This window comes from Eptatretus burgeri, chromosome 16 (assembly GCF_056783735.1).
Source record: "Eptatretus burgeri isolate ZD-2024b chromosome 16, Ebu_testis_v1, whole genome shotgun sequence".
Lineage (NCBI taxonomy): Eukaryota > Metazoa > Chordata > Myxini > Myxiniformes > Myxinidae > Eptatretus > Eptatretus burgeri.
Genome location: NC_140976.1, coordinates 27,339,392 through 27,365,203, shown reverse-complemented (window position 1 = coordinate 27,365,203; position 25,812 = coordinate 27,339,392). Strand labels below are relative to the sequence as shown.

Here is a 25,812-nt window from a genome sequence, read left to right as displayed (position 1 = left end):
TTTTCTCCCCAAGCCCTCACATTCCCCTTCCTACCCCCCGCCCCTTGGTTTTTCTGATGTGCATTCTTCCTTGCTTGTTCTGCAATATGAAGAAGCCTTTTCCTGTCCATCTTTCACTCTTAGCTTGTCTGGGTTTGTGCCGCTTAAATCGACGAGATTGGCCTGAAGGCCGACGCCTACTTTGAACTCTACACACTACTGTATGCAAAACTTTAACATATAATTGTCCATCAATCAGTTAAAATTACATTGGAGTACGAGTTTAAAAAAATAATATTGTGTTAAGCTTTTTCATTTTATTTTATTTTTAATGTCGCCTTTACATGCACCTAACTCCTCTCCCCCTGTCAGCATGATGTTGCCTATCTCCAAAGCTGTGGATTTGCATTCACTAAAATGATGGCAGAAGCGAACCTATCGACTCGTCACACAATCCAACAACGACCGATTCCTTTTGGTGTGTGTGTGTACTTTTCACTGATAGTTACGAAAATAACTTCCTATTATGTTTTCATGAAAGCAAAAATCCTTTACATACAATGAGGGTGGTACACATTTATTTTTGTTTTTTTAATGCACTTATTGTGGTGGCATGATTTCATGCTTTCACTGACTATAAACAACGCTGATTCACCACTACTACCAGGTACAGGGGCACCGCTGATGCAATGCACCCATTACCAGTACACTGGTACTCATTTTGCCAATGTCGGAAGAATGGCGACAGGCTGAGTCAACCCCACCTGGTATTAATGCAGCAGCCAACAGGCTCAAACCCATGACCCTAAAATCCCAAGCCCACCACCCTAACCACTAAGTCAATATCAGGTATTCCACAAACGCTTCCGAATGGGGGTTGTCAGGTGTGTGATCGGTTTGGGACGGAAATTGAAAGTGCATATAATTAACGTGGGACAAAAGAAAAATGCTTATTCCTGAAACAAAATGTCGATTCCAACAATTCAATGGTCGTTTGTTTTTTTCAACCCGACTCTTGTAGTCTTGGTTTTTGTTTCTCCTTTAAATATGGTAAGGAAGAACCACACACGGTATCCTGCTATTAATTTGCAAATTATGGACCCGAGGCATCAAAAAGCAACATATATCGAACAAACATTTTGAATTGGAGCATTAAATTGCATCAGATGTGGCATTAAATGTGAATTGTTGCTCCCAGCTTGCCGGCTCAATCACAGAAGATTCCATTTGCATTTATGCCATCTCCATGCTCACCCCATTTAGAATCCCGCGCGGCCACGGACAACTTGCTGGTACGCCCTAAAGTTCTATCAATTGTCAGTTAATGGAGGACTGATTTGTATCAATTTCTCGAGGCTTTGAGGAATTTGAATTCTTAACATGTGATGTTATGTTGTATTGTTTTGATTGAAGCTTTATTGCTGGCTTATCAAACCATTCGGCGTATTATATGAGCAGAAATTATTTTTCGGACATAATTACTCCTCCATTCTTAATCAAGGGACTCCATCTTCTGTAGGACGAGATGAAAGGAGGTGTACATTTTTACTACAGGATGTAAAGAAATGTTCTGCAAACCATTTGTACACAAGCCTTAAGGTTTTGTAATAAAAATGCCTCAGTATGAGGAGGTGGGCAGGGGAAAATGTAGTTTCTTACCTGTAAGCACACCTGCCCCCCTCCTCTTTTTATCTGCTCCTTTCCTTTGCTTGTGTCCACTGTGTATATGTTGCCGTTACACCTTTTACCTTTGTCTTTCATAAGCCGAGATTTTGTGTACACACGTGACTCTTCCAAAACTGCTGAGTCTGCCAGTCGGTTTATATTTTCAGTCCCCCAGTTAGTGGGGCAGATAACAGCAATTTTTGAGAGGAATCGTGCAAATGATGATACAGGCATCAAATTTGGCACATTTGTTCTCCAGGGGATTCTAATCAAATCTGCCTGATTGGCCATTTGAAAATCCAAAATTTGAAGAAAAAAAAACTTCAAAAAAGTCAAGATCATGAATCGATGTTGGATGCTGGCTGAGATTGGTGAATGTTTCAGAAACATCATCAAAGATGTTCCAAGTCTGCCATGCAGTTTTCTTCCCTATACTGCGGAAGGCAGACACGACGTCACATCCAGTGAACACATGGAAGTATAGGATCCCTCTAACTTTCTCAGGCCCTATTGTAGAAACTACCTCATGGACTGGAATCCATCGTGCCTTGGCTCCTTGGCCAGAGGCAATCCACATGTTCTCAAGACCTAGTTCCTATAAGGATGGCAGTACAGATATTGCTATGACTAGTACGTCCGTGTCATTGGCCTTGATGATAATGGACTTGCTACCATCCGTCGTTGCATCCCTGGCATGTACAAATATTTGAGTGTCAGCTTCTTCGTGACAACATGGAGACAGCATCCAATGACTTCCTTGTGTTGCTAATGGCATCTTCTCCTTTTGTGACAATGACTGACTGTCGTCTGCTTCACACATCTTTTCCGCAAGGAAGTGAAACAGCTCAGTCTTTTTGCTGTCATCTCGAAGAAAGCTTCTCCAGTTACTTGGGGTCTTACTGGTTCCTGTCACTCTTCTTCTGATTCCTTGACCCCCTTTTCGACCTTGCCTTGGACTTCAGACTTGACTTCTTGTACACATCAAACACTACATCCACCCTCTCGTACCTGGCACCATAGGATTCCACCTTTGGGATGATGTCTTCTTTAGCATAGTCATCAAATATCTTTGAAGTGTGTGGAGGTAGGGCATTGCTAAGTGCTGAGCCATCAATGATGACTGCATCTCCCCTTGGTTTGCTGTCTGGGATGTTCACTTGTGCTTCAAGAATTTCAGCCAGCTGTGACTTCAAATTTTTTTTTCTTTCAAAATTTGGATTTTCAAATGGCCAATCGGGCCAAGATATGATCAGGAAGCCCTGCAGAAAAGAAATGCCAAATTTTATGCTTGTATCATAATTTGCACGATTTTTCTACTATCTACTACACTAAGTTGTAACTTCGTTTTTAGCTCACCTGGATTTTAGTAAGGTGAGCTGATGCGATCGAACAGTGTCCGGAGGTGAGTGTGTGAGTCAGTGATTCAGTCAGTCCGTTAGCATTTCAGTCTTTATCTCTTGAACCAAACTTAGGATTTTGATGAAACTTGGCCACAAGCTTCATTTCATATCGGATGACTAACGAAGGTTTATTGACTACATCAAAATCTGTGCTGAAAGGGGGGGGGGGTTAGGTTTGACCCCCAAAGTAGGTATTTGCTCTCTTCTCTGGAACTACACACACAATTTTGAACTTGACCACCACCTTCAACACCGGTGATGTACCAAAGTTTGTGATGCTGCAAAAACAGCTTCCACACCAAATGTGATCTTCCCATATAATAGATAATTGCAAATATCTGGTGTAATGTCATCAAAAGCACTCTTTGAGCTCTGTTTGCAGCCATGGCGCATTGCTTTGTCAGCAACTGTGTCCCCTGCATGCAAACTCCAAGGTCAGTACCTCCATCATAACGGGACATGCAACATTATCAAGTCGACACGTCTATGTGCATAACATTGCATTTTAGGGGTTTCTGTTGAATCGGCCACTTGTCTGCCCAGATCTCTCGACGAAGCAGGTCATCTTGCAACATTGATTGCTCTCCGCTTTAAGGGGTGTCCTACCATATTTTAACGTCATCAGCACATAGTCTCTATTCTCAAGCCCACTATCTGCCAGTCACTCAGACTCGATCTCAAGCCCACTCGGACTAGAAATCGGACAGAACTGAGTATGGTACACCGCTCAGTACTTATTCCCATGGTAGTTACCAGTTATGGAGACCCGCTGCTTGCAGCCTGTAAGAAAATCTCGGACACAGGAGAGTCATGGTTTTCCAATTCCTCGCCTTTCGAGTGTCCGTAGAAGTGGCTCATGTGGCACTGCATCAAACGCTTTGCTGAAGTCCACATAGACGCCGTCAACTGCCTGGCACTGGTCTATTGCTACACGTGATCTCTCACGTGGAATGTTGTCATGATAATTATGACGTCACAGGGCACGTGGTGTGGCACCCATGTTGGGAAAAAGTAAAAACTGGACCTCTGCATCTCCAAAACTGCACAATGGGAAAAAAATTGAAACGTGGCTCCTGGCAAGTGGTTCTCACGGAGAATTATTATAATTATTAGCTCGGCTGAATCCCAGTTCTGGGGAGTTTATGGGATGGTGCGTCGTCAGTCCACAAATAAAACTTTGAATCTAAACGTACGATTTTGATGATGCTTTACCACAACCTTCATCACACTGCATGTACCAGTTTGTTCACAACAGTAAAAAAAATTGGGGTCAAGGAAGGTCTAATGCATGGAGGGAGTTCACGGCAGGGTTGCCCCCCTTAAAGAGGTTGTGATGTATTGCTATGTTGCATCTGTGCATGTATGGACAGGCCTGGTGTGTGATGGTCGGATTAAAAGCTTGTTGGATAACGGCGGCGTTCTGGTAACCCGTGTTTCGGTTCTGGGAGAACTGAACATCTGGCGACGAGGATAAACCCTTTTGCCTTGGAGACTGTCTTGTTCTCTCTCCATTTTGGATGATGTAACTGGCTGAACGGTGTGAATATGGAGGTAATCTCGAGGAAATGCTACGGGATCGGTTAGTCTGTGGAGTAACGAACGATCACATTCAACGCAGATTGCTGACGGAAACAACGTTGGATTTGGACAAGGTCCTGAATATAGCTTCGTCAATGGAATTGGTGGAGAATAGCGCTTTGGATCTCGGTGAACGTACCGGAGCTGTGCGGGATCAGGGAGCAGTGAACAAGATGACAAGTTTGAATATCCGCCAGACCCCCGTGCTTCATCTTTTGAAGAGGGGTCCGCAGTAAAATGTGATCGCTGTGGATGGATGGCTCAATCAAGCTAGCGAGTGTTCAGCTACAAATGAGGCAAAAAGGGTCACTTTGCAAGAGTCTGTCGTTCGAAACAAAAAACCTAAAAAGCATTCCATGGAGCAAGAACAGCTCTCCACAAGGAACGAGCTAAAGGTCTCAATACAAGACATATTATTGTTGGCCTGGGTTCGGTGGCGATAAACGACCACGAGGTGGAGCAGGGGAGTCGTCTCCCACCGAACACCTGGAATTTAGGTCGTGACTCGGATAAGTCCGAGAGTTCACGGGTCCCTTAGCAGACCGTGGTCGCCAATATTTCGACGGCGTGGGGTAGGGTTAATTGCCTAATTTCAATATACCTAAATACCCACGTCGTCCAACTACTGGGGAAAACCACACCTTCGACCGACTTTGTCCGAATCGAGTCGCTATCACCGACTCGGATCTGGTGTAACCGAGCGGAAGTTACCAAAGCTGTGCCGGACCAATTGAACAATTTACCGGCCAAACGGCCTTAGTAATTCTCAATACGTACCATGCTAGACCAATGGAGGAAAGCACAGAAAACGAGCTGGTACATTTTACGGGTTTATTTATAATAATCGGGAGGGAGACACAGAGCAGATTTAATCACGACTATCAGAAATGCAATTTACAATGTACAAGGCACTTAAACAATTGCTACTTACAGGACGGCGCCACACACACACACACACACACACACACACACACACACACACACACACACACACACACACACACACACACACACACACACACACGAAATGGACCCCCATGGGTCTATTATCGTTTCAGCTCTGAGGGAAGGCGAGCTGAGGGCAGGGGCCTAGCCGATTACCTGTCCCGTCTCGTGCGGTCACACTGACCCGAACCACTGGTGGGACTCGAACCCACGACCCAAAGTCCACGAACGAGACTGCTCAACCACGACCACCACTGTCTCAGACCGCTCCAACCACCACACACGACCGTCTGCCACGACGACAGACTGCTCAGAATCGCGATCCTCCTGTTTGCCGTCCTCTCGTCTCCCACAACCACTCTGCCGTCCTCACGATCACCCGGTCTGCCGAACACTGCTCCTCACAACCATTCTACTCCTCTTTTGGTGGGCAGGGTCTCTTCTCCTCCCACTCGAACCCTGATTTGACGAGGGGCTGTCGGATGACTCGTGATCACCTCCCAATTGGCTGGGGCGTGCATGTAATGCTCGCCCTTCGCTCATTGGCTGGAGGAAACGGTCCATGCCCTTTCTTGGAGCGGAGCCTCAACCTGAAGCGACGGAGGCTCCGCCCATGCCCTCAGCCAAAAACACATGGGCAACGGTGACCGGTGTTGCGAGGAGATGGTCAGTGTTGTCGTGGATGTAGTGCTCGTTGTTGTTGTAAACGATGTAATAAACCTAACTATACAATCATTCGTAGCGCACACATGTAATTCCCATTTGACAAAGGGGGGGTTCTAACTGTAAACACATACTTATCGAAATAACTAAGCTTAGGGACTCTGGCTGTTTGTGTGCACAAGGTTTCCAAATCTGTAACACTACCCCCCCCTCCCCTTTTTACAAACTCATCCTGAGTCGTCAATTTTCATGTGCCATGCAGGTGTAGGTTTTTTCCCTTAGTACATTTTACCCACGGCTCCCTGAGTGCAACATTTTTATACATGTCCAAATAATAAATAACCTAGTGCGCTATGTAACTAAACTAACAGACTCACTCGGACAACTTAACTAAATTGCCGGCGCTAAGACAAACACACAGGTGGGTTGCAAAACATATTTACACTTTTAACTACTATTTACACTAACCATGGCCCAGGACCTGTTATCTGTGGGAAAAAGGCGCAGCAAGGTCAACAGTTTGTGTTCAAATGCAGTTTCTGGCACAGTGAATGGAATGACAACGATGCACGGGCTGCGCAATGCAGTCCTTTTGTGAGGCTGCCTGCAGGTTGGTCCTTGCAAACACACTGAAGAGATGGATGGTCCTGGCGCACATGGTTAAGATGGTGACACAGGGGCAAATGCAAACAGGAGCAGCAGGCATGGGGTCAAGGCAAAGGCAGGCAAGTGAAGACATGGCAAGGCAAGTGCGGACCAGTAGCTGTAGCACAACAGGCCGGCATATGAAACTGGCCGGCCTCTGGTATGGTCCCGTGAGGTTGTGTGGAGGAAGTGCGGTGGTGCCGGCCGGTCCGGCAACGGGCTCGGACCTACCCTACTGTCTCCCCCCTCCCCCTCCAACCTATCGCCTTTGCCTGTCTCTGTCCATACCCACTTCCTTCGTTTGCAACAAGAAAACTACAAAATTTAGCCCCTTTTTATTTTCAGTTATTTATTATTTTTTTCCCCTTTTTTATAATTGCTCGTCCCTAACCCTCCTATTGTCTTTGTCCGGCTAACCTATCCTGTCAACCTAGCCTACTCCCAACCCTTAAAATCCATTCTGAGGGGACTAAGAAGAGACTAGTGTCCTGCCTCGAGGCCCAACAAAGCCTCAGAATAGCCTCCACAGAGTTCAGCAATCTTTCCACAGTGAGTCCAGCGGCCTACGGAGAGCGAAGGGATGGATGGTGCGAAGGGGTACAATTTCCTATCTATCCTGCCTTTTATTAAACTTTAAACTATCCCCGGGGCTTTTCAACACGCCCGTCACTTTAAACTATTGGTTCCAGAAACCACGATTCCCGTCGCCTGTGTTGGTGCCAATTTTCAATTTGGGCCCTGCCCGCAAATTTTCTCTCTTGCCCTTGCACAATTTTGTGGCTGGGCAGCGTGGCTCAACTGGCAGGGACTTCCGTTTGCTGAACTATAACTACGGCACCCCTGGGCCCTGAGGCTGTCTCAGAGCCTACCTGCTCCCTATGAACGTGGGGAGTGCCCTTCCCGTCTACTCCCCCGTGTATGCCCACGTGGCATTCCTGGTGCTCCGGGTCCCATCCCAAAGGTCGCCCGTGCCCACTACACTATCCCGGTCCCTTGGACCCTTGGACCCTTGGCCTACTCTGGCCAACAAGTCCGGTGCCCGGGGTGCCCTCTACTCAATACGCTCATTTCCACAGCCACGCTCCCAGCCAGTCAATGGACTCCTACACCTTCAAGAAGGTTTCCAGCCTTCTTCCCACAGCAATAACAAAACGACCTCCTTTTGGTAAATTTGACTAACCCACTCACTAACATTACACTCACCCCGGGTTCCCTTGGGTGGGATTCACTCCTTCCCCCAATCATTCATTCGCACCATGCATTCCACATTCGCTCCATTCACACTTGGGCCCGCTGTCCCACATTCACTCATTGTACACATTCCTTTTATTTATTTTTCCAATCACTCACATCACTCAACACTGCCATTCTGCTAACTAAATTCCCCTAACTAACTTGTGCTCCCCATCATTCCTTATCCTAATGCACATTCCTTTTAATTCTATCACTAAGCTACGTTCCCACTGCACATTCCATGTCTGTCTGTGTCTCCCAAAATCCATTTCTAATTCTAACCTAACATTCCCTCTAACTCGTTCCACTGGCCCAATGGAGAATGGCTCATGCCCCCATGAGGCTGGTGTAACTAATGCTAAACCCTTCCCACTAACTAGTGCTCCTTTGCCCAAGCGAGGATGCTTACCACATCCCGGCGGGGTCGTGTACTTGGAGCGAGGCCTTTAAAAAAAAAAATATTGCACCGCCAGGGTGGCGGTCTGTGACTTGCTCGTCCGTCCTTTCCATTGGACAATACCTGGGGCCTCGTCGTCGCCCTGCACATCGCAACAAGCGCTCGCCTTCGCGGGGTCCGCCATGCGAGCCAACGCATGCCGCTCGCACGTAACTCATGCCACGAGGTCCCCAGTGACGTCACTCGCACACTGAACCTGCACGGTTTCCCATGCAGGCCAGCCCGAGCATATCGCCCCGGGGACTCGCTCCGCGAACAGAACACGGAGTTCCACACACCTGCTCGCATATGGACCCGTCCGTTCCAAATTCACACAACACTCGCCTACATTTCCGCCGTCCACGTGGCCGGCTTGTGTCCGTGGAGCGTTCTCGCGCCGGATTGCGATCGCGCAGACGCGCGCGTGCAGGCCGTGCGCGAAATACGCCATGGACCCCGTACGCGCCATCTTGCGAACCCGGCGTGGTCGCCAAATTAACCCTTTCTGGCCTTCCAGGCTCGCATTCAAGTCTCCCGTCTGGATCGGTCCGTCGTCCATTTCCACGCACGCACTCATGCACGCCATGTTACTCACACACCTTGACATGCACTCTGGGACAATCACATCGGGGGATTCGTGTTACTACAAGAAATCCTGGGGTTTCCATACCCCCCCCCACAAGCTCCCCGTGCACTCATTCGCACCATACACCCGATCTACCTCGCATGGCCCGGCTGGACTTACCTGGTCGCAGTCCACTTCGAGGGAGCGTACCATCTCCCCCTGTTCCTGAGGGAGGTTACCCTGATGCTCGCCCTAGGTCTCAACACATTCCACCAGCTCGACCCTTGTCCCTTACTATCTCTACTTGTGTGTGTCCCTGTTCAGTTTCATGCCATTCGTCCCCCTCTTTTGATTTCTGCGTCTCCGTCACCTCGTTAATTATTAATTAAATATTAAAAATTAATTAATTAAGCCTGTTGAGGATTAAAGGATTTAAAGCCTGTTGGCGGCGTTCTGGTAACCCGTGTTTTTCTTTGCCTCTTGATGACACACGTTTCGGTTCTGGGAGAGCTGAACAGAGGTATTTGCTTTCTTCTCAGAAACGACACGTAATTTCGATGAAACTTGACTACAACCAAAGCCAACGTAGATAGTGAGGAGTACGATATAGTTGCAGTAAGTGAGACATGGTTTAAGGAGGAGAGTAACTGGAGGACAGGATAAGAAGGCTCCAAGGTGTATCGGTGTATAGGAAGGAGAGAAAGAAGGAGGAGCAATCTGGGTAAAGGACAGCATTGCAGGGCTGTTTCACAATCAGGGTTATCTAGTACAAATATCAAGGTGGGGCCATGCCACTATGTTTTGTGTTGGTATAATGGTGTTGTCTAATGCATAACTACACAGGCAGACATGTGTCCCACCTACACCTGTGATGTCTTTGTCACACTGAGCTTATTATTTTATGGAGAGGCAATAATCAGATGAATTTTGACCAATTGCATGTTTCAATTCACTATATCCCCAATTTGTCCAGTCAATTTTATTTAGTAATATTATAATATGCATTCTTTAACACTGAACTTATTTTGCATTGAAAGGTCTAATTTGTTCCACAGAAGAAATAAAATTCAGTGTAATTAATTTGCATTATGGGAAATATGTTTTCCTGATCACATCTTTTGTCCGTCAAAAAGTGTCCTCTCCGGAACAGCTAAATATCTGCCAACATTTTTTTTGTTATTCCTGCTAGAATGTTGCACATTAAGTTATGCAAATTAGTTGTTTATAACATTCATTTCATGCAATTTCTTTTATATTGCAACTATTTGTACCCAGTGTGTAGGTATATATGTATTCGTCAAAAAATGTCCTCTTAGTGGGGCAGATAGGCAAATCAATTGTGCAATTCATGACTAAAGCATGAAAGTTCTAACATACCATCTACATACCATAAGGCTTCTTTTCAGACGTGGAGCCATTCTGTGTTTGACCTTTAATGACCTTGAGAGGTCAATGACCTCGAACATCGAGGATAACTGTTTTTTACCATCCCATCCTTCATTATAAACATGTTGAACGATGTAAACAATGCATTTTTATTCCAATAAAGATGTGTATATATGTCCTACAGAGTGTTTGTGGTTAATTTCAGGTACTTTGATGATCTAAATCATTTAATTTTCATTGGTCCAATACATTTCAATATGATATTTTCACGTAAAATCATCTTAGATTGCGCTAACACTATTTATGCTTTGTGTGTTTCAGATAGCCTGTCAGACTCATCCTGGAGGTTCTGCTAACAGCTATCCTTAGATTATAGAACTGTTTAACAACTGGTGGTGGAAAGCCTGAAGAAACTATATTCACAGGGTAGTGTAGGACGCTGTCACCATGTCAAAACGCCATGTCTTGATAGATCCAACTCAACCTTGCAGCACATCCAAGCAACCCAAGCCACCTTGCCCAACTAACTGGAAGCTTTGTATTCTTTGCCAAGCAGAAACATGGGAAGCCTTGCAGTGTCCAGCCAAATCCAGCAAGAAACCTGTGGGTAGCGGTTATGTGTCATTGGCAAAGGACCTCCTCCAGTTTCAGGACATTGGCCACATGCCGACTGAGCTGAATCTGGACAGATTGGACGATGGAGGTGGCGTAGAGGCCACGCTGATTGCACACAGTGCTCTGTGGCATAAAACCTGCCGGTTAAAGTACAACCAAACAAAGCTTCAGCGACTAGTACAGCGGAGTTCAAGTGGTGGTTCGACTGTTCACACACGGTCTGCTCACAGCCACGTGAAGCTCACAGAGCCTGTGTGTTTCTTCTGCAATGAGTCAGCTGGCTCTGAAGGCCTACATGAAGCATAAACCAAACAGATAGACACGAATGTTCAGAAGTGTGCCTTAGAGCTGGAGGACACGGAGCTGCTGGCCAAACTTGCCCTCGAGGACATGATTGCCCTCGACGCCAAGTATCACCGCAACTGCCTCCGCATTCTCTACAACAGAGCCAGACAAGCTGCCTCCAAGGATGAGCATGCGGATGAGGCTCGTCTGCATGGCATCGCCTTTGCTGAGTTGGTGGCATTCATGGAGGACACGCGTGGCGACGATTGTGCTCCTGTTTTCAAGCTGGCAGACCTGGGTGACCTGTACAAGGTCCGACTGGAACAGCTGGGTGCCACAGTGGAGACTCGAATTCATACCACCAGATTGAAGATCCGACTCGTGTCTGCCTTCCCTGACCTAAGAGCACATTCACAAAGGAAAGACACACTTCTGACATTTGCAGAAGACATTGGAGATGCTCTCAGGAAGGCCTGTGACTATGACAGTGATGCCATGCATTTGGTGCGAGCAGCACAGGTGGTGCGCAAAGAGATGTTCGACACCAAGTTCGCCTTTGATGGATAATTCCAGCCCGAATGTCAGAAAGCAGCGGTTCCACCAACACTCTTGGCTCTGGTGAACATGATTCAGGATGGGGCCAACATCAAACACCAGACCCAGCTGGTGGACACAGCCACCACCCTAATAGTGTCACAGCTGCTGGTCTTCAACAGTGTCAAACATGCACGGGCAGTGAAGTCATCAAGCACCTTGCGTCACAGCCGTGACCGTAAAACTCCACTTCCACTCTACATTGCACTGAAAGTCCATGCTGTCACACGCAAGAGGGGGCTCATTGACACACTCTTCCATCTCGGGATGTGTGTCTCGTATGACCGCCTCCTACAAGTGTCATCCGACATCGCCAATGGAGTTTGCCAACGCTTCAGGATGGAAGATGTTGTGCAGAAAGGGAGCACAAAAGTGACCATACGCACAGTCGACGCTGATGTCGTGGTATTGGCTGTGGCTGCATTCCTGAAGATAAAGCCGGAAGAAATGTGGATAGCTCTTGGTGCTGGTGTCAGTTTCAGGTACATTGGTGTACACAAAGTGGTTGGCAAGCTGGATCCAAGAACCTGTGCCACTCTCCCAGTCTTCCATGCAATCACAGGATGCGACACTGTCTCTGCATTTGGCGGCAGGGGAAAGAAGACTGCCTGGGACACGTGGACGGCTATCCCTGAAGTGACTGAGGCCTGTGAAGAGCTCTCACGGGTGCCAGGTGCTGTGAGCGAGCTGTCCATGTCACTAGTGTAGCGCTTCGTGGTGCTGATGTACGACAGAACCAGCGACACCATGGAGGTAAATGAAGCGAGGAAACAGCTCTTCACTCAGAAGTCCAGGACCCTGGAGAATATCCCACCCACACAGGCTGCTCTGAGGAAACACATCATGCGTGCCACCTACCAGGCCAACATCTGGAACCAGGCGTTAGTTCCTGACACTGAGCTCGCAAGCCCTTCTGATTGGGGATGGGTAAAGGATGCAACAGGATGGCAGCCACTCTGGACCACCCTTCCAGAAGCATCACAATCCTGCTACGAACTGATACACTGTGGGTGCAAGCAGGGGTGCACCGGGCGCTGCAAGTGCAACAAGGCAGCCCTCATGTGCACTGCCCTGTGCTCATGTTCAGGAGACTGTTAGATCATCTACAGAGGACAAACATGGATAAACATGGCCTGAACTATATTATTATCACCCTGTCCATCACTATTCTTCAGAAAATTGATACAGAAGCATATATGTTAAACTTGTTTAATCCAGCCAAAATAAACACCGGCTGAGGTCATTGTTTGCATATAAAATGTAAACTGTAGGATATATGTGGAGTCTAAGTAAGAGGTATGTGCAGCAACAGGTAAAATAGCTTTTAAAAAAGTGGTGTTTATTGAGGTTTTTCCTGCGATAATGCCAAAAATGAAGATTTTTCATCGTACAAGGTCAATGACCTCTCATAGGGCTCAGAAGTCAAATCTGAAGTGGCTCCACGTCTGAAAATAAACTTTATGGTATATACAAACACTGCTGAAAATTTCATGCTTTAGTCATAAAATGCACAATACATTCCATATATGAGGTTATCTGCACCACTATCTCCGGAAGACAAAATCACAAAAGTCAATTTTCAAGGAAAGAAGTATGAAACAAGTCTGAAGACGACGATGGTTCACGAGCGGTATTTGACGATGTAGATTGTTTCAGAAGTCAAGGATGAGACAATGTGATAATGTTTGACCAAGTTATAAAAATGATCAACATGATGTCGTACGAGTGACAGGTTATTAGCTGCAAAATGTAGAAAACCCGGTTTCGTTCAACAACTTAAAAAATTTGACCTTTGCATAACCTTTAAAGGTCACAAAACAATGTTGTGGACATTGAAATAAGGAAACAGGATACGTGTTATAGCTTATTGGAGTTAGTTCGTCGAAGAAGGTCGAAAACCCGGTTCGATTCCCACAACTTTGAAAATTTGACCTTTGTGACCTTTAAAGGTCAAAGGTCAAGGATTATGACCTTTGGTGCAAAACTTCCTCTGGAACATTCCAGGAACAATATAACGTCATATAGGCTTTATGGCATTTTTCACTCATCGGATTATCCATACTTTGATGAAATAAGCGTAAAAACAAATTTGAAGGGGGCGCCACGGGCAAGGTGTTCGAGATAGAGTAAAATGGTTTCAAGACTTTAGGTGGCGAATGACCTCAAGATTAAGCATAAAGAAATATTGTCATCCTAGCTCTCAAAGTTTGGGCAGTCGTATGATTTTCATGTCAAAATTCGAAATTTTCTAAGTTCGTGACCTTGTGACCTTGACCTTGGGACGAAAATGAAAAAAAAATCTAGCTCCGTGGGGCTATGCAGGTGCCATTGGGCTGACCAAATACCGAAACCACTGCCAGATTCGACAAACCCCTCGGAGAAGATGGATTTTTATGTCAAAATCGCAATTTTCTAAGTTCGTGACCTTGTGACCTTGACCTTGGGATGAAAATGAAAAATCGAGCTCCGTGGGGCTATGCAGGTGCCATTGGGCTAACCAAATACCGAAACCTTGCCAGATTCGACAAACCCCCAGGGAGAAGATGCACATTGAAATCGGCTACCCCCTAAAAACACAATTCGCAATTTTCTAAGTTTGTGACCTTGTGGCCTTGACCTTGGGAGGAAAATGAAAAATCCAGCTCCGTGGGGCTATTCAGCAGGTGCCATTGGGCTAACCAAATACCGAAACCCCTGCCAGATTCGACAAACCCCTCGGAGAAGAAATTTTTTTTTGTCAAAATCCGCAATTTTCTAAGTTCGTGATCTTGTGACCTTGACCTTGGGACGAAAATGAATAATCGAGCTCCGTGGGGCTATGCAGATGCCATTGGGCTAACCAAATACTGAAACCCCTGTCAGATTCGACAAACCCCCTAGGAGAAGATGCAAATTGAAATCGGCTACCCCCTAAAAACACATGTTTTTTTGGGCGTGGCTCCGCCCATAATGGGTGCACCACGCCCATTTTCAGGAAAACACAACTAGATCACGATATAAACCTCCCACCAAAATTTTATCAGGATCGGATCAAAACCCACGGAGCTATGCTCGGGACATACATACAGACAGACAGACAGACAGACAGACAGACAGACAGACAGACAGACAGACACACAACAATAACGAATATAGTGGTCACTTATTTTTTTCGTGAACCAATAGCTCATAAAACCGTAAAATTATGTGCATGAGAAAGATAATGATGCAAACATTGCTGATTTATCATTTGGAATTATTGTATTCTCCAGTTAATTTTAAATAAATTTATTAAATTCATAATATCATACAAGCAGAATGATTTTGAGTCACAAATCCATAGTCCCCTGTACAAAAAAAAATTACATTAATTTTGACAGTTAATGTCTTGTAATGATTCAAATGGAAAATATAAGAAAATAAAATCGATTTTTAAAAACAAGACATCCAATCTTCTCCTCGTTCATAACACATTGACTCTTTGACTTGTAGCTCTGAAATTTTACACATATTATTTCTGGTATATAAGATAATTTGTGGGCACAAATGCTTTAGAAACATAAATGATAATTTTTTGTCTGTTTGTGGAACATGGTGGTTACCCTGATTGTGAAACAGCCTTCCATCAAGAGAAAGGGGTGACATTAAGGAGGGAATTAATGTAGAGGATTCTGTGTGGGTAGAGATTAGAGATTGTAAAAACAGTAAGATACTGGTAGGATGCTTTTATAGGGCTCCAGGTGTGAAGGAAGAGGAGGAAGGAGGAGTTCATGAAGAATTCAAAAGGGCATGTGGTAAGGGAAGAGGATTGATGATGGGGGATTTTAACTTGGCAGAGTTAGATTAGGTCCAGGAACAGAGAAGGGGAAGAGCAGATGAGGATTTCCTAGTTTTATTCCAAGATTGCTTTTTAACCCAGTTTGTCGATCAGCCCACTCAGGGAGTGCAGTGTTAGACCTCCTTTTAAGTAACTATCCCAATATGGTGGAGGTGGAGGTTGAGGAACATTTTGGAGCAAGTGACCATAATATTTTGTGTGCAGAGACTCTGTTGAGGGTTAGAGTTCAGGATAATAGGGTAAGGCTATTAGATTTCAGGAAGGCAAACTTTGAGGGTATGAGAAGAGAGTTGGGTGATGTCGATTGGGAGACTCTAACAACAGGACAATCAGCATCAGAGAAATGGGAAACCTTCAAGGACCAAATGTGTAGAGTGCAGTCAGTACAGTCCAATGAGATGTTAAACTAGAAGTGGAAAGAGACCAGGGTGGTTGAGTAGTGACATAAGGAATGCCAAAAAGGAGAAGCTGAAGGTATTTATTAGGTTTAAAATAACAGGACTGGAGTTAGATTTATATCACTATCGGAGTAAACAGAGGCAAGTTAAGAAAATAACTCGGCAAGCCAAAAGAGAGGACGAGAAGGACATGGATAAGCATATTAAACATAACTAGAACTGCCACTTTATAACTGCTGGCAGTGATGACCGGGTACCCAGACGTGTCGGCCTTTGATACAACATGGGACTTTCTGCAGATGACAGTCGCAAAGTTTTGCATTGAAAGGATAAGCGGTGCCAGAGAAAACATTATTTAATAGTGATACAAACACAGGCCTGCTTCGAGACGGCACGGAACAGATGAGTTACGAACCGGGCAGCACAAAGCATTCAATTTCGTTATTACTGGCTTCCAGATTCAAATAATTAAATAATTCTGGCTCCCAAACCGCGTGACCGATCAGGTTGAAATTTTAAACTTTTATTTCGCATGTCACCTGAATTATAAATCTGAAGTTTCGCATATATAGAGGCAGCGGTTCCAGAGTAAACATTAATTAATATTTATCCTTCAATCCAAGATGGCGGCCAAACCATGTGACTTGTGATGTCATAATTTGCACCACGTGTGCAAACACGATGGTGGATGATAACTGCAAATTTTCGCTTCTCCAGGTTAAGCAGTTCCAGAGAAAACATTATTTAATATTTTTCTTAAAACCAACATGGCTGCCAAACCCTGGGCCCGATCGCGTTGAAATTTCAAACCCTCATTCCGCATGAGCGTTCCACCATAAACTTGATGTTTCACATTTATTGATGCAGTAGTTCCAGAGTAAACATTAATATTTTTCCTTCAATCCAATATGGCTGCCAAACGTTGCATCGTACCTCAAAAGGGGGTGGGAACTTTTTATTCGTCATGGAGAGGCGGTCATAGTGGTGGAGTTTCGCCTGGATCTGTTCAGCCGTTTCAGAGAAAAAGACGTTTGAAGATATTGTTTTTCAATCCAAGATGGCTGACGAACCATGTGACCTATGACATCAGAAATGTATATTCTGCTTCCAACTGGGTATTGGAACACGTACGTGAAGTTTCGTGTTAATCGGTAAAGGTGCGTTTTTCAATCCAAGATGGCCGCCAAACCATGTGACGTGTGACATCATAATTTTTACCAAGCGTGCACACTGCCTGCTAGATGATAATTACAAATTTTCGATTCGTTTGGTTAAGCGGTTCCAGAGAAAACATTATTTAATATTTTTCTGAAATCCAAGATGGCGGCCAAACCATGTGACTTATCAATTCGAAATTAACAAACTTATATCGCCTTCCTGTCCCGAATATAGTTCTGAAATCTCCCCTTCATTGGGCCAACGCTTCTGGAGAAGAAGATGTTTGAAGGTTTTCGGGTTTTTTCAAGATGGCCGCCAAACCATGTGACCGATCAAAAACAAATTAACAAACTTGAGAAAGGACCTCATGGGGAATATATCTGTGAAGTTTCGTCTTCATCTGTCTTGCCCTTCTGGAGAAGAAGATTTTTAAAATTTATTCATTTTCAATCCAAGATGGCTGCCGAACCTTGTGACCGAGGATATCATGAATTTAAATTCTGCTTTCCATCGTCGACCCGAACAAGTGTGTGAAGTTTTGTGTAAATCGGATAAAGTCTATTTTTCTATCCAAGATGGCCGCCAAACCATGTGACTTCTGAGGTAAAAATTTTTACCATGTATGCAGACTTGAGCGAGGAAGGCACTTGCAAATTTTCGCTTCGATGGCTTATGAAATACCAGAGAAAACTTTATTTAATATTTTTCTTAAATCCAACATGGCGGCCAAACCATGTGACCTATCACTTTGAAATTAACAAACTTGCATCGCATACATGTCACGAATATAGTTCTGAAATCTCGCCTTCATTGGACCAGCGCTTCTGGAGAAGAAGATGTTTGAAGGTTTTAGGGTTTTTTCAAGATGGCCGCCAAACCATGTGACGTATCAACAACAAATTAACAAACTTGAAAGAGGACCTCAGGGGAATGTGCGTGTAAAGTTTCGCCTTAATCTGCATAGCCGTTCTGGAGAAGAAGATTTAAAAAAAAAAACACTAAAAAACAAGATGGCGGCCGAATTACGTCATCGATGACGTCAAAAAAACATTTTCGTCAGTGATTTTTGGCGTAGATGATGCTCAGAATTTTTCAGATTTTTCCCATATGGCGTTCTACTTGACGAATTTTCACCGGTATATCGCTTCACCTATGACGTCACGAAAAATCACACGTGTTCCCCATAGGGAGCTTAGTAAAATGTATCAAACGAAAATTTTTTCCATTGCACGGTTTCCGAGATACAGATGTCCAAAGTTTATCGCTTTTTTCAAGATGGCGACCGTACCACGTGACCAATGACGTCATAATTATAACGTGATTGTGCTATCAAAAAAGATACATACTATGGTGAAAATTTCCTGTCGATCGGACTTAGTGTTCCAGAGAAAATGATTTTTAAAGCGAAAAAGGGTGCAAAATGCCGGCGGAAGAATAATAATAATAATGCGTAATAATAAACAGAAGAAAAACAATAGGGTACCCTGTACTCACAGGGTACCCTAATAACAAGGCTTTCTTTTAGTATATCAGGGGAAAAGAACAGGTTAAGACCAGTGTGGGCCCATTGGGGAATAGCACCGGGAGAGTGGTTAGTGATGAAGGTGAGATGGCAGGCTTATTAAACAGGTATTTTTCTTCAACGTTTACACAAGAACAGTCAGGAGAATTGACAATAGCTGAGAGTATCTCTAGAGGAGGTGAGGAAGAGTTTTTTTTTTACAGAAGATCCAGGTTGGAGTGGAAGCGCAGTGTCTCTGCTCTGCTGATCACCAGTCAGGAGGTTTGCAGTGAGGAAAATTAAAATCAACCAAAGAAGAACGTCGACCCGACGACACGACGCTGACGTGTTGTACATCAATTATACCAATACTTCACCGACAAACTAAGATGGGCGTCTGTGTGCTCCTCAAGCCCTTGCAGACTGAGATTTAAAGCCGAAGTCACGAACAGACAAAATAAAAGCAGAGATGTCGATGTCGATTTTGTCCTTGTTGTGGGCTCATCGGGAGTCAGGACAACACACTGCTGATCGTTCATTCCTGATCATATAATAGGCTCGTTCCTCAACTCGACATCGATTTGGCTTTGTGGTGGGAAAAATGTCATCGATGAAGGAATGAAATGCAGTCACGTGGTCGTCAGTGAAAATAAGCCTGTCTCCATGGCGACGTGTGGTGAGGTAATTTTAAGCAAGTGGTGGTTACATTCCCGTTAAGGTGTGTACTGTATTTAATAATGTGACGTGGACTCGGTGGTGAGGTGTTTTGAATTACGTTGTGTGTACATTGCAGTGAGGGGTCTGTCAAAGGGTCTTTTGGGTCTTCATTTTTGAAAAGGTCTCAGCAGTCCAAAGGGTCAAAAGGTACATTCCAAGAGTGCGTCATTGATGAATAGACGTTCGTAATTAATAGATAACAAGGACAAATGTGTCCAAGAGCCGCGTCCTAAAGGCAATAACAACAACTTCCGATATTTCGTCACGTGCCTTGATGGAGCCAATAGCGAGACCCGTCATGGAGGCTCCTGTTCATGACGAGAAAATAGTGTATTTATGAAATTACAACACATTAAATGGAATAATCTTTAAATAGTAACGTGAACTTTTCTAAACTTTAAAGCAAATGTCTGAATATATTTAAAAGTTGATGATAGACGCTCTCAAAAGGCACCCTCAATGCGAGGATGTGTACAGGTGTTTAGTATTGAAGGGGATCCGGATCCTGTACATAAAAGAGCTGAGTCCTAAAGGTTTTGTCTTAAGAATAAGAATAAGAATAAGAATAAGAATAAGAATAAGAATAAGAATAAGAATAAGAATAAGAATAAGAATAAGAATAAGAAGAAGAGGAGGAAGAGGAAGAGGAGGAAGAAGAGGAAGAGGAAGCACGCGGAGCTCTCCAAGAGCCAGCGTTCGCTACGCGAGACCCCGCTAAAAAGTGACACACACATTTGTAGTAGACAAGCCGGAAGGCGGACATGGTAGTCGCCTACCCAATAGAACCTGACGCGATGGGCCCTTTCGATGGGGAATGACCTGAGGATTAAGCACAACAAAATTCATGATTCTAGCTTCAAGGGTTAATGCTGCAGATTGTTTTTTCGTTAAAATACCCCCACATTTAGAGATTTTTCGGCCGTTGCTAGGCAACGGAGGGGTCCATAGCAACGGTTCTTTCTCACACATAACTAGGACATTCCATGAACCCTCCATACCAGTTTCATGTATATCTGACTCATGGTCTCTGAGATATAACGAACTTCGGTTTTTTATTGTTTTCGACCAGGGTTCATTCAAAGTCTATCTTCTCTGATAGTTTTCATAGGATCCGGCTGGAAAATTTTGACAATATGGCTGAATGTACTGCCCACAGTCGGGCGTGGCCCGATTTTTGATTTTTGAAAAAATAAATTTTTTAATGATTTTTCAAAAATTTCAAAGTCCTGTTGCTCGGCAACGGTGGTGTCCATAGCAACGGTTCTCATTTGCACACAACTCGGTCATGGTATGAACCTACCCACCAAGTTTCATCGAAATCGCCATTGTATTAACGGAGCACTGGACCGAACAGACAGAGAGACAGACAGACAGACAAGCCGGTAGGCAGACATGGGTAGTCGCCTACCCAATAGAACCTGACGCGATGGGCCCTTTCGATGGGGATTAAGCACAACGAAATTCATGATTCTAGCTTCAAGGGTTAATGGTGCAGATTGTTTTTTCGTTAAAATACCCCCACATTTAGAGGTTTTTCGGTCGTTGCTAGGGAACGGAGGTGACCATAGCAACGGTTCTTTCTCACACATAACTAGGACATACCATGAACCTACCATACCAGGTTCATGTATATCTGACTCATAGTCTCTGAGATATAACGAACTTCGTTTTTTTTTATTGTTTTCGACCAGGGTTCATTCAAAGTCTATCTTCGATAAAACTTGGTGGGAAGGTTCAGACCATGACCTAGTTGTGTGCAAATGAGAACCGTTGTTATGGACACCACCGTTGGCTAGCAACGGGACTTTGAAATTTTTGAAAAATCATAAAAAAATTTATTTTTTCAAAAATCAAAAATCGCCATTGTATTAACGGAGCACTGGACCGAACAGACAGACAGACAAATATATCGACGGAAAAACTGATAATAAGGGTAGAACAAATTTCAATTTTTTTTTTTTCGACTGGATCGACTACCCAATATTTTACATCTGCACGTGTGAGGATTTTAATGTTTTTTTTTTTAATGGTCACGTGCCACACGTCCCACCACGCCTCAGGTATGGAGAATGCAGGGCAGAGGGAAACGGAAGTTCTGCCATTTTTTTGGTTCTTGGTGGGGATGCCGCCATAATGAATGGATGGTTCAGGGTTTCGCCGACAGTTTTTAACAGAACATAAATAAAAATAAACTCTCACCCTTTAGAAATTGTGCGAATAATTGAAATATCAGTTTGTTGTTGTTGTTGTTGTTGTTGTTGTTGTTGTTGTTGTTGTTGTTGTTGTTGTTGTTGTTGTTGTTGTTGTTGTTGTTCGTATCCTTTTCCCACCCGTGTTGTTGCAAGTGGAGTGACCTGCTTTGTGAGGCCTTCAGAGGCGGTGTATAATCGGAAATGCTTTTTTGATAGGGCGATGTATTATTCTTGCACGAATAAAATAGAAATATTGAAAAAAAACTTTTGAATATATATGAAGCGTTTGATGAATCTAGTCGATATGAGGAACGAAATTGAACGAGACTGAGCATTATTACAAGTGAAGAAGAAGAAGAGGTTAATGAGGAAGAGGGGTTTTTGTTGTTGTTGTTATTGTTGATGTTAATGAGTATGGCGGTGGCAACAGAAGCTGAGAGAGTAGTCTTGGTAGGGTGCCTGTTTAGATTCCTGCACATTGGGAATTTAAGTTTTGGCTAAGATATCTTCGTCGGGCGAGGGATGAGTGGTTGTGTTTACGAAATCGATATCTGCATGTACTCGTGTTTTTATTGTTCATTTATTTGTTTTCTCGGTCGCCATCGAGTTTTGTAACCTGAGGTAACACTGATGTATTAAAAACCACGGTCCACGACGTGCGGTGCTCCGTGGGGAGTTCTGCAATGAAGAGGGTTTTCAGTGAACAAATCCGTGCAGCACTTCATAACGAATTTCTCTTACTTCAGTCTTCCATGAGCCTCGATGTTGTGTCGCACGTCAATAAATAAATAAATAATAACAATTTACTTGGCCTCTTATCTCCGCATGACAAGGGCAGGTGGGTTACTTGGGCTGGTGTGGACGTGTCCGGGGGGAGCTCTGGTGTAGAGAGGTTGAGGCGACATGGACGCTCTTCCAGGATTGTTTGAGTACCTGTTGGAGTTTATTATCTTGATTTGCGACTGTATATTTGCTTGTGCTCCCATGAGGAATTTATGTGAATATTTTTTTAGACTCTATATGGACCTCTCTTTAGACTCCCTGAAGACGTTTTAATTCTTTATTTATTTATTTTATCTGCTGCTTGCATCGTCTCTTATGGCGTGGATGTACTGTACTTGCTGCATGTACACTTGTAAGTTATGAGATGTTATTGTTACGAATCTGGAAGCCATTTGCACACAGACAGACAGCAGTCCCTAAGCTTAGTTATTTTGATAAGTATGTGTTTATAGTTAGAATCCATCCCCTATGTCTAATGGGAATTTCGTGTGTGTGCTGTGAGTTATTTTATAGTCAGGTTTTGTGCATCTACTACAACTACAACGGGCACTCGGTAGAGCGCATACCTTCGCCGCCGCAACTTTTTTCCAGGCACATTTGAAAAACGTCATTTTAAAACGTCCATGACGTCACAACCGTCAGTCCGATTGACGTCAAATTTGGTGTGTAACCTCCTTGAAGGCAGTCCAACAAAATGGAATGATAAACACTGAAAAATTAAAAAGTTGAAAAATGACGTCATCTTTTGACATCATTTTGACGCACTTCTGGGGACGTCATATCCAATCGGTGACTAGCATTCTGAAAGCTCGTAATTCACTGAACGTTTTAACGTTGGTTTCATGTCAATAGCTCTATTAGATCTGAAGCTATACCTACAAGTATATTTTGACCTTGAGTGTGGCCTTGACCTTGACTACAGAGTTAATTGGCAAAACCTGTACATCAATAAACAGATATTTTGGTACTGATCCTAATGCCTGGATTTGGGAGACTTTGCTTTATAAATTATATAGATATTTGAATGTAAAATATCAGGACATTTTAGCCACAATTGAAAAACGTCATGTTCAAACGTCAATGATGTCATAACGGTCAGTCCAATCGAAGTCAAATTTGGTGTGTGACGTCCTTAAGGTGAGTCCTACAAAACTGTATGATCAAAACTGATGAGATCGAAAATTGAAAATTTACGTCATCTTGTGACATCATTTAGACGCACTTCCGATGACGTTACGTCAAATCCGACACTACATATCCGAAAGGTATCTCGTCATGGAACATTATGGCGCTGGTTGCATGTCGATAGCTGTATTATGAAGGAAGTTATGCTCAAAAGAGTGTTTTTGACCTTTTCATGACCTTGACCTTTGACCCGATCGCTCCCAAAATCTAATCAAATCGTCCTTGGATACTCACGAATCATCCCACCAAATTTCATGCAATTCGGTTTAATACTGTCTGAGTTATGCGAATAACAAACAAACACACATATTCACCAATAAATAAATACACAGCGACCAAAACATAACCTTTCGCAGAATGCGAAGGTAACAATAACAACAACAACAACAACAACAACGGCACCGTCCCTCACTCATCCCGGTCGCCATTGCCCACATGTTTTTGGTTGAAGGCGTGGGCGGAGCCTCCATCGCCTCAGATCGAGGCTCCACCCCGAGGAAGGGCATGGAGCGTTTCCTGTAGCCAATGAACGAAGGGCGAGTATCGCACGTATGCCCCAGCCAATGGGAGGCCAGCGTGCCGAAAGCTACGACGGCGCCTCGTCCAATCCGGAGGCGAGTCCCTCAGAACGGTTCCCTCGACCTGCGGGGGAGGGGAAGGATAAGTGTGGGTGGCGAGTTGTAAAGAGAAGGGAAGGTTGGCCCCGTCGTAAAAGAGAGGAAGCCTCGTCTTGCCTGCTGGCGTCTCGTCTGGTTCGTTCCCATGCTGGCTGGCGTCCATGGCGTCGTTCCTGGTCCATGGTGCTTGGTGCTGCGTTGTTGGCAGTGGGTTCGAGTCGTGCCACCGGACAAGCTTGACCAGACCGCACGAAGTGGACAGGTGCAAGAATTGGCCAAAATAAAGGCCGCGGCCACCGTGTGTGTGTGTGTGTGTGTGTGTGTGTGTGTGTGTGTGTGTGTGTGTGTGTGTGTGTGCGTGCGTGCGTGCGTGCGTGCGTGCGTGCGTGCGTGCGTGCGTGCGTGCGTGCGTGCGTGCGCGGTCATGGGCCCCGTCTTTAAGTTGGATTGATTCAGTGTTTTTCATTGTACATTGTTTGCATTATTTTATTCGGATAACTCTGCTCTTTGTGTGCTCCCCTCCCCGATTATTGTTTACTAGCCGAAACCCCGTCACAGACGGATGCTTCAGAGTTGAAAGTTGACTATTAGCACTATGTGCGATGCACTCTTACAGGTACGAAGTTTCTTTCAGTCCAGGTCACAGTACCGAGAAAAACGTGACGCGACCGCAAGGAGGAGCACAAAATTGGTCCTTCAGTATGAATATATAGATAAATAAACCCCCGTGTTAAATGTTCCAGTTCCTTGTTCGTGTTTTCTTTCATTGGCTTAGCATGGTTCGGGCTTGAGAAATAGTAAGGCCGTTGGTGCCGTAAGTTGTCATTGGGACCGGCGCGGCTCTGGTAACTCCGCTCAGTTACGCTGGATCCGAGTAGGTACCTGCGACTCGGTTCGGACAGAGTCGGCCGAGGGTGTGTTTTCCCCGGTAATTTGACGTGGGTACTTAGGTATATTGAAATTTGGCTATTGACCCTACCCCATGCCATCAGAGAATTGGCGATCACGGTCCTTTAAGTGGCCCGTCGACTCCGGGGTGACGACCTTTTAATTCCGGGTGTTCGGTGGGAGACTGCTCGACTGCTCCACCTAGTGGTCGTTAATCGCCACCAATCCCCGGCCCACAACATAATGTCTGCTGGTTGCATCATGGGTGACGGTTGTAGAAATGCCTATCCCTGCAGATTTTATACAGTCTCACCCTGACGATGCTGCAGCAACGGGTGTGAGATCTGTCGGTGCCATGACGTTCATGGGCACTATAAAGCAGTGATTTGTTTCCGATCATGGCTGTTCCCTGGATATGTGTCTACACCTTGTCCTATATTGGTGCACAGCATGTGACTTGAATGGGAGGGGCGAAGCTCGCTCTGGTATGGAGAAGTCAAAGAAAAGTCGAGTACATTTGGCGACTCAACTGAAACGAGACGAATAGCGATATTTGTCTGTGTGAGA

The 25,812-nt window shown here is 44.6% G+C and overlaps 1 protein-coding gene and 1 pseudogene across 3 annotated transcripts in view; both read left to right on the top strand.

Moving 5' to 3' along the window:
* The first annotated feature begins 2,461 nt into the window (after positions 1–2,461).
* On the top strand, positions 2,462–13,910 carry LOC147010763 (uncharacterized; annotated as a pseudogene).
* Positions 13,911–19,511: 5,601 nt separating this feature from the next.
* Positions 19,512–25,812, top strand: part of ROGDI (rogdi atypical leucine zipper) — a 59,331-nt gene continuing 53,030 nt past the window's right edge. Inside the window, exon 1 of one of the 3 annotated variants that reach the window (XM_085859117.1) lies at positions 19,512–19,544. In XM_085859117.1, coding sequence (XP_085715243.1) covers positions 19,527–19,544 — 18 coding nt within the window. In that variant the 5' untranslated portion in view covers positions 19,512–19,526. Of the gene's footprint in view, positions 19,545–22,129; positions 22,223–22,386; positions 22,611–25,812 lie in introns of those variants that run through there. The other 2 variants (XM_085859118.1, XM_085859119.1) reach the window with 2 other exon arrangements.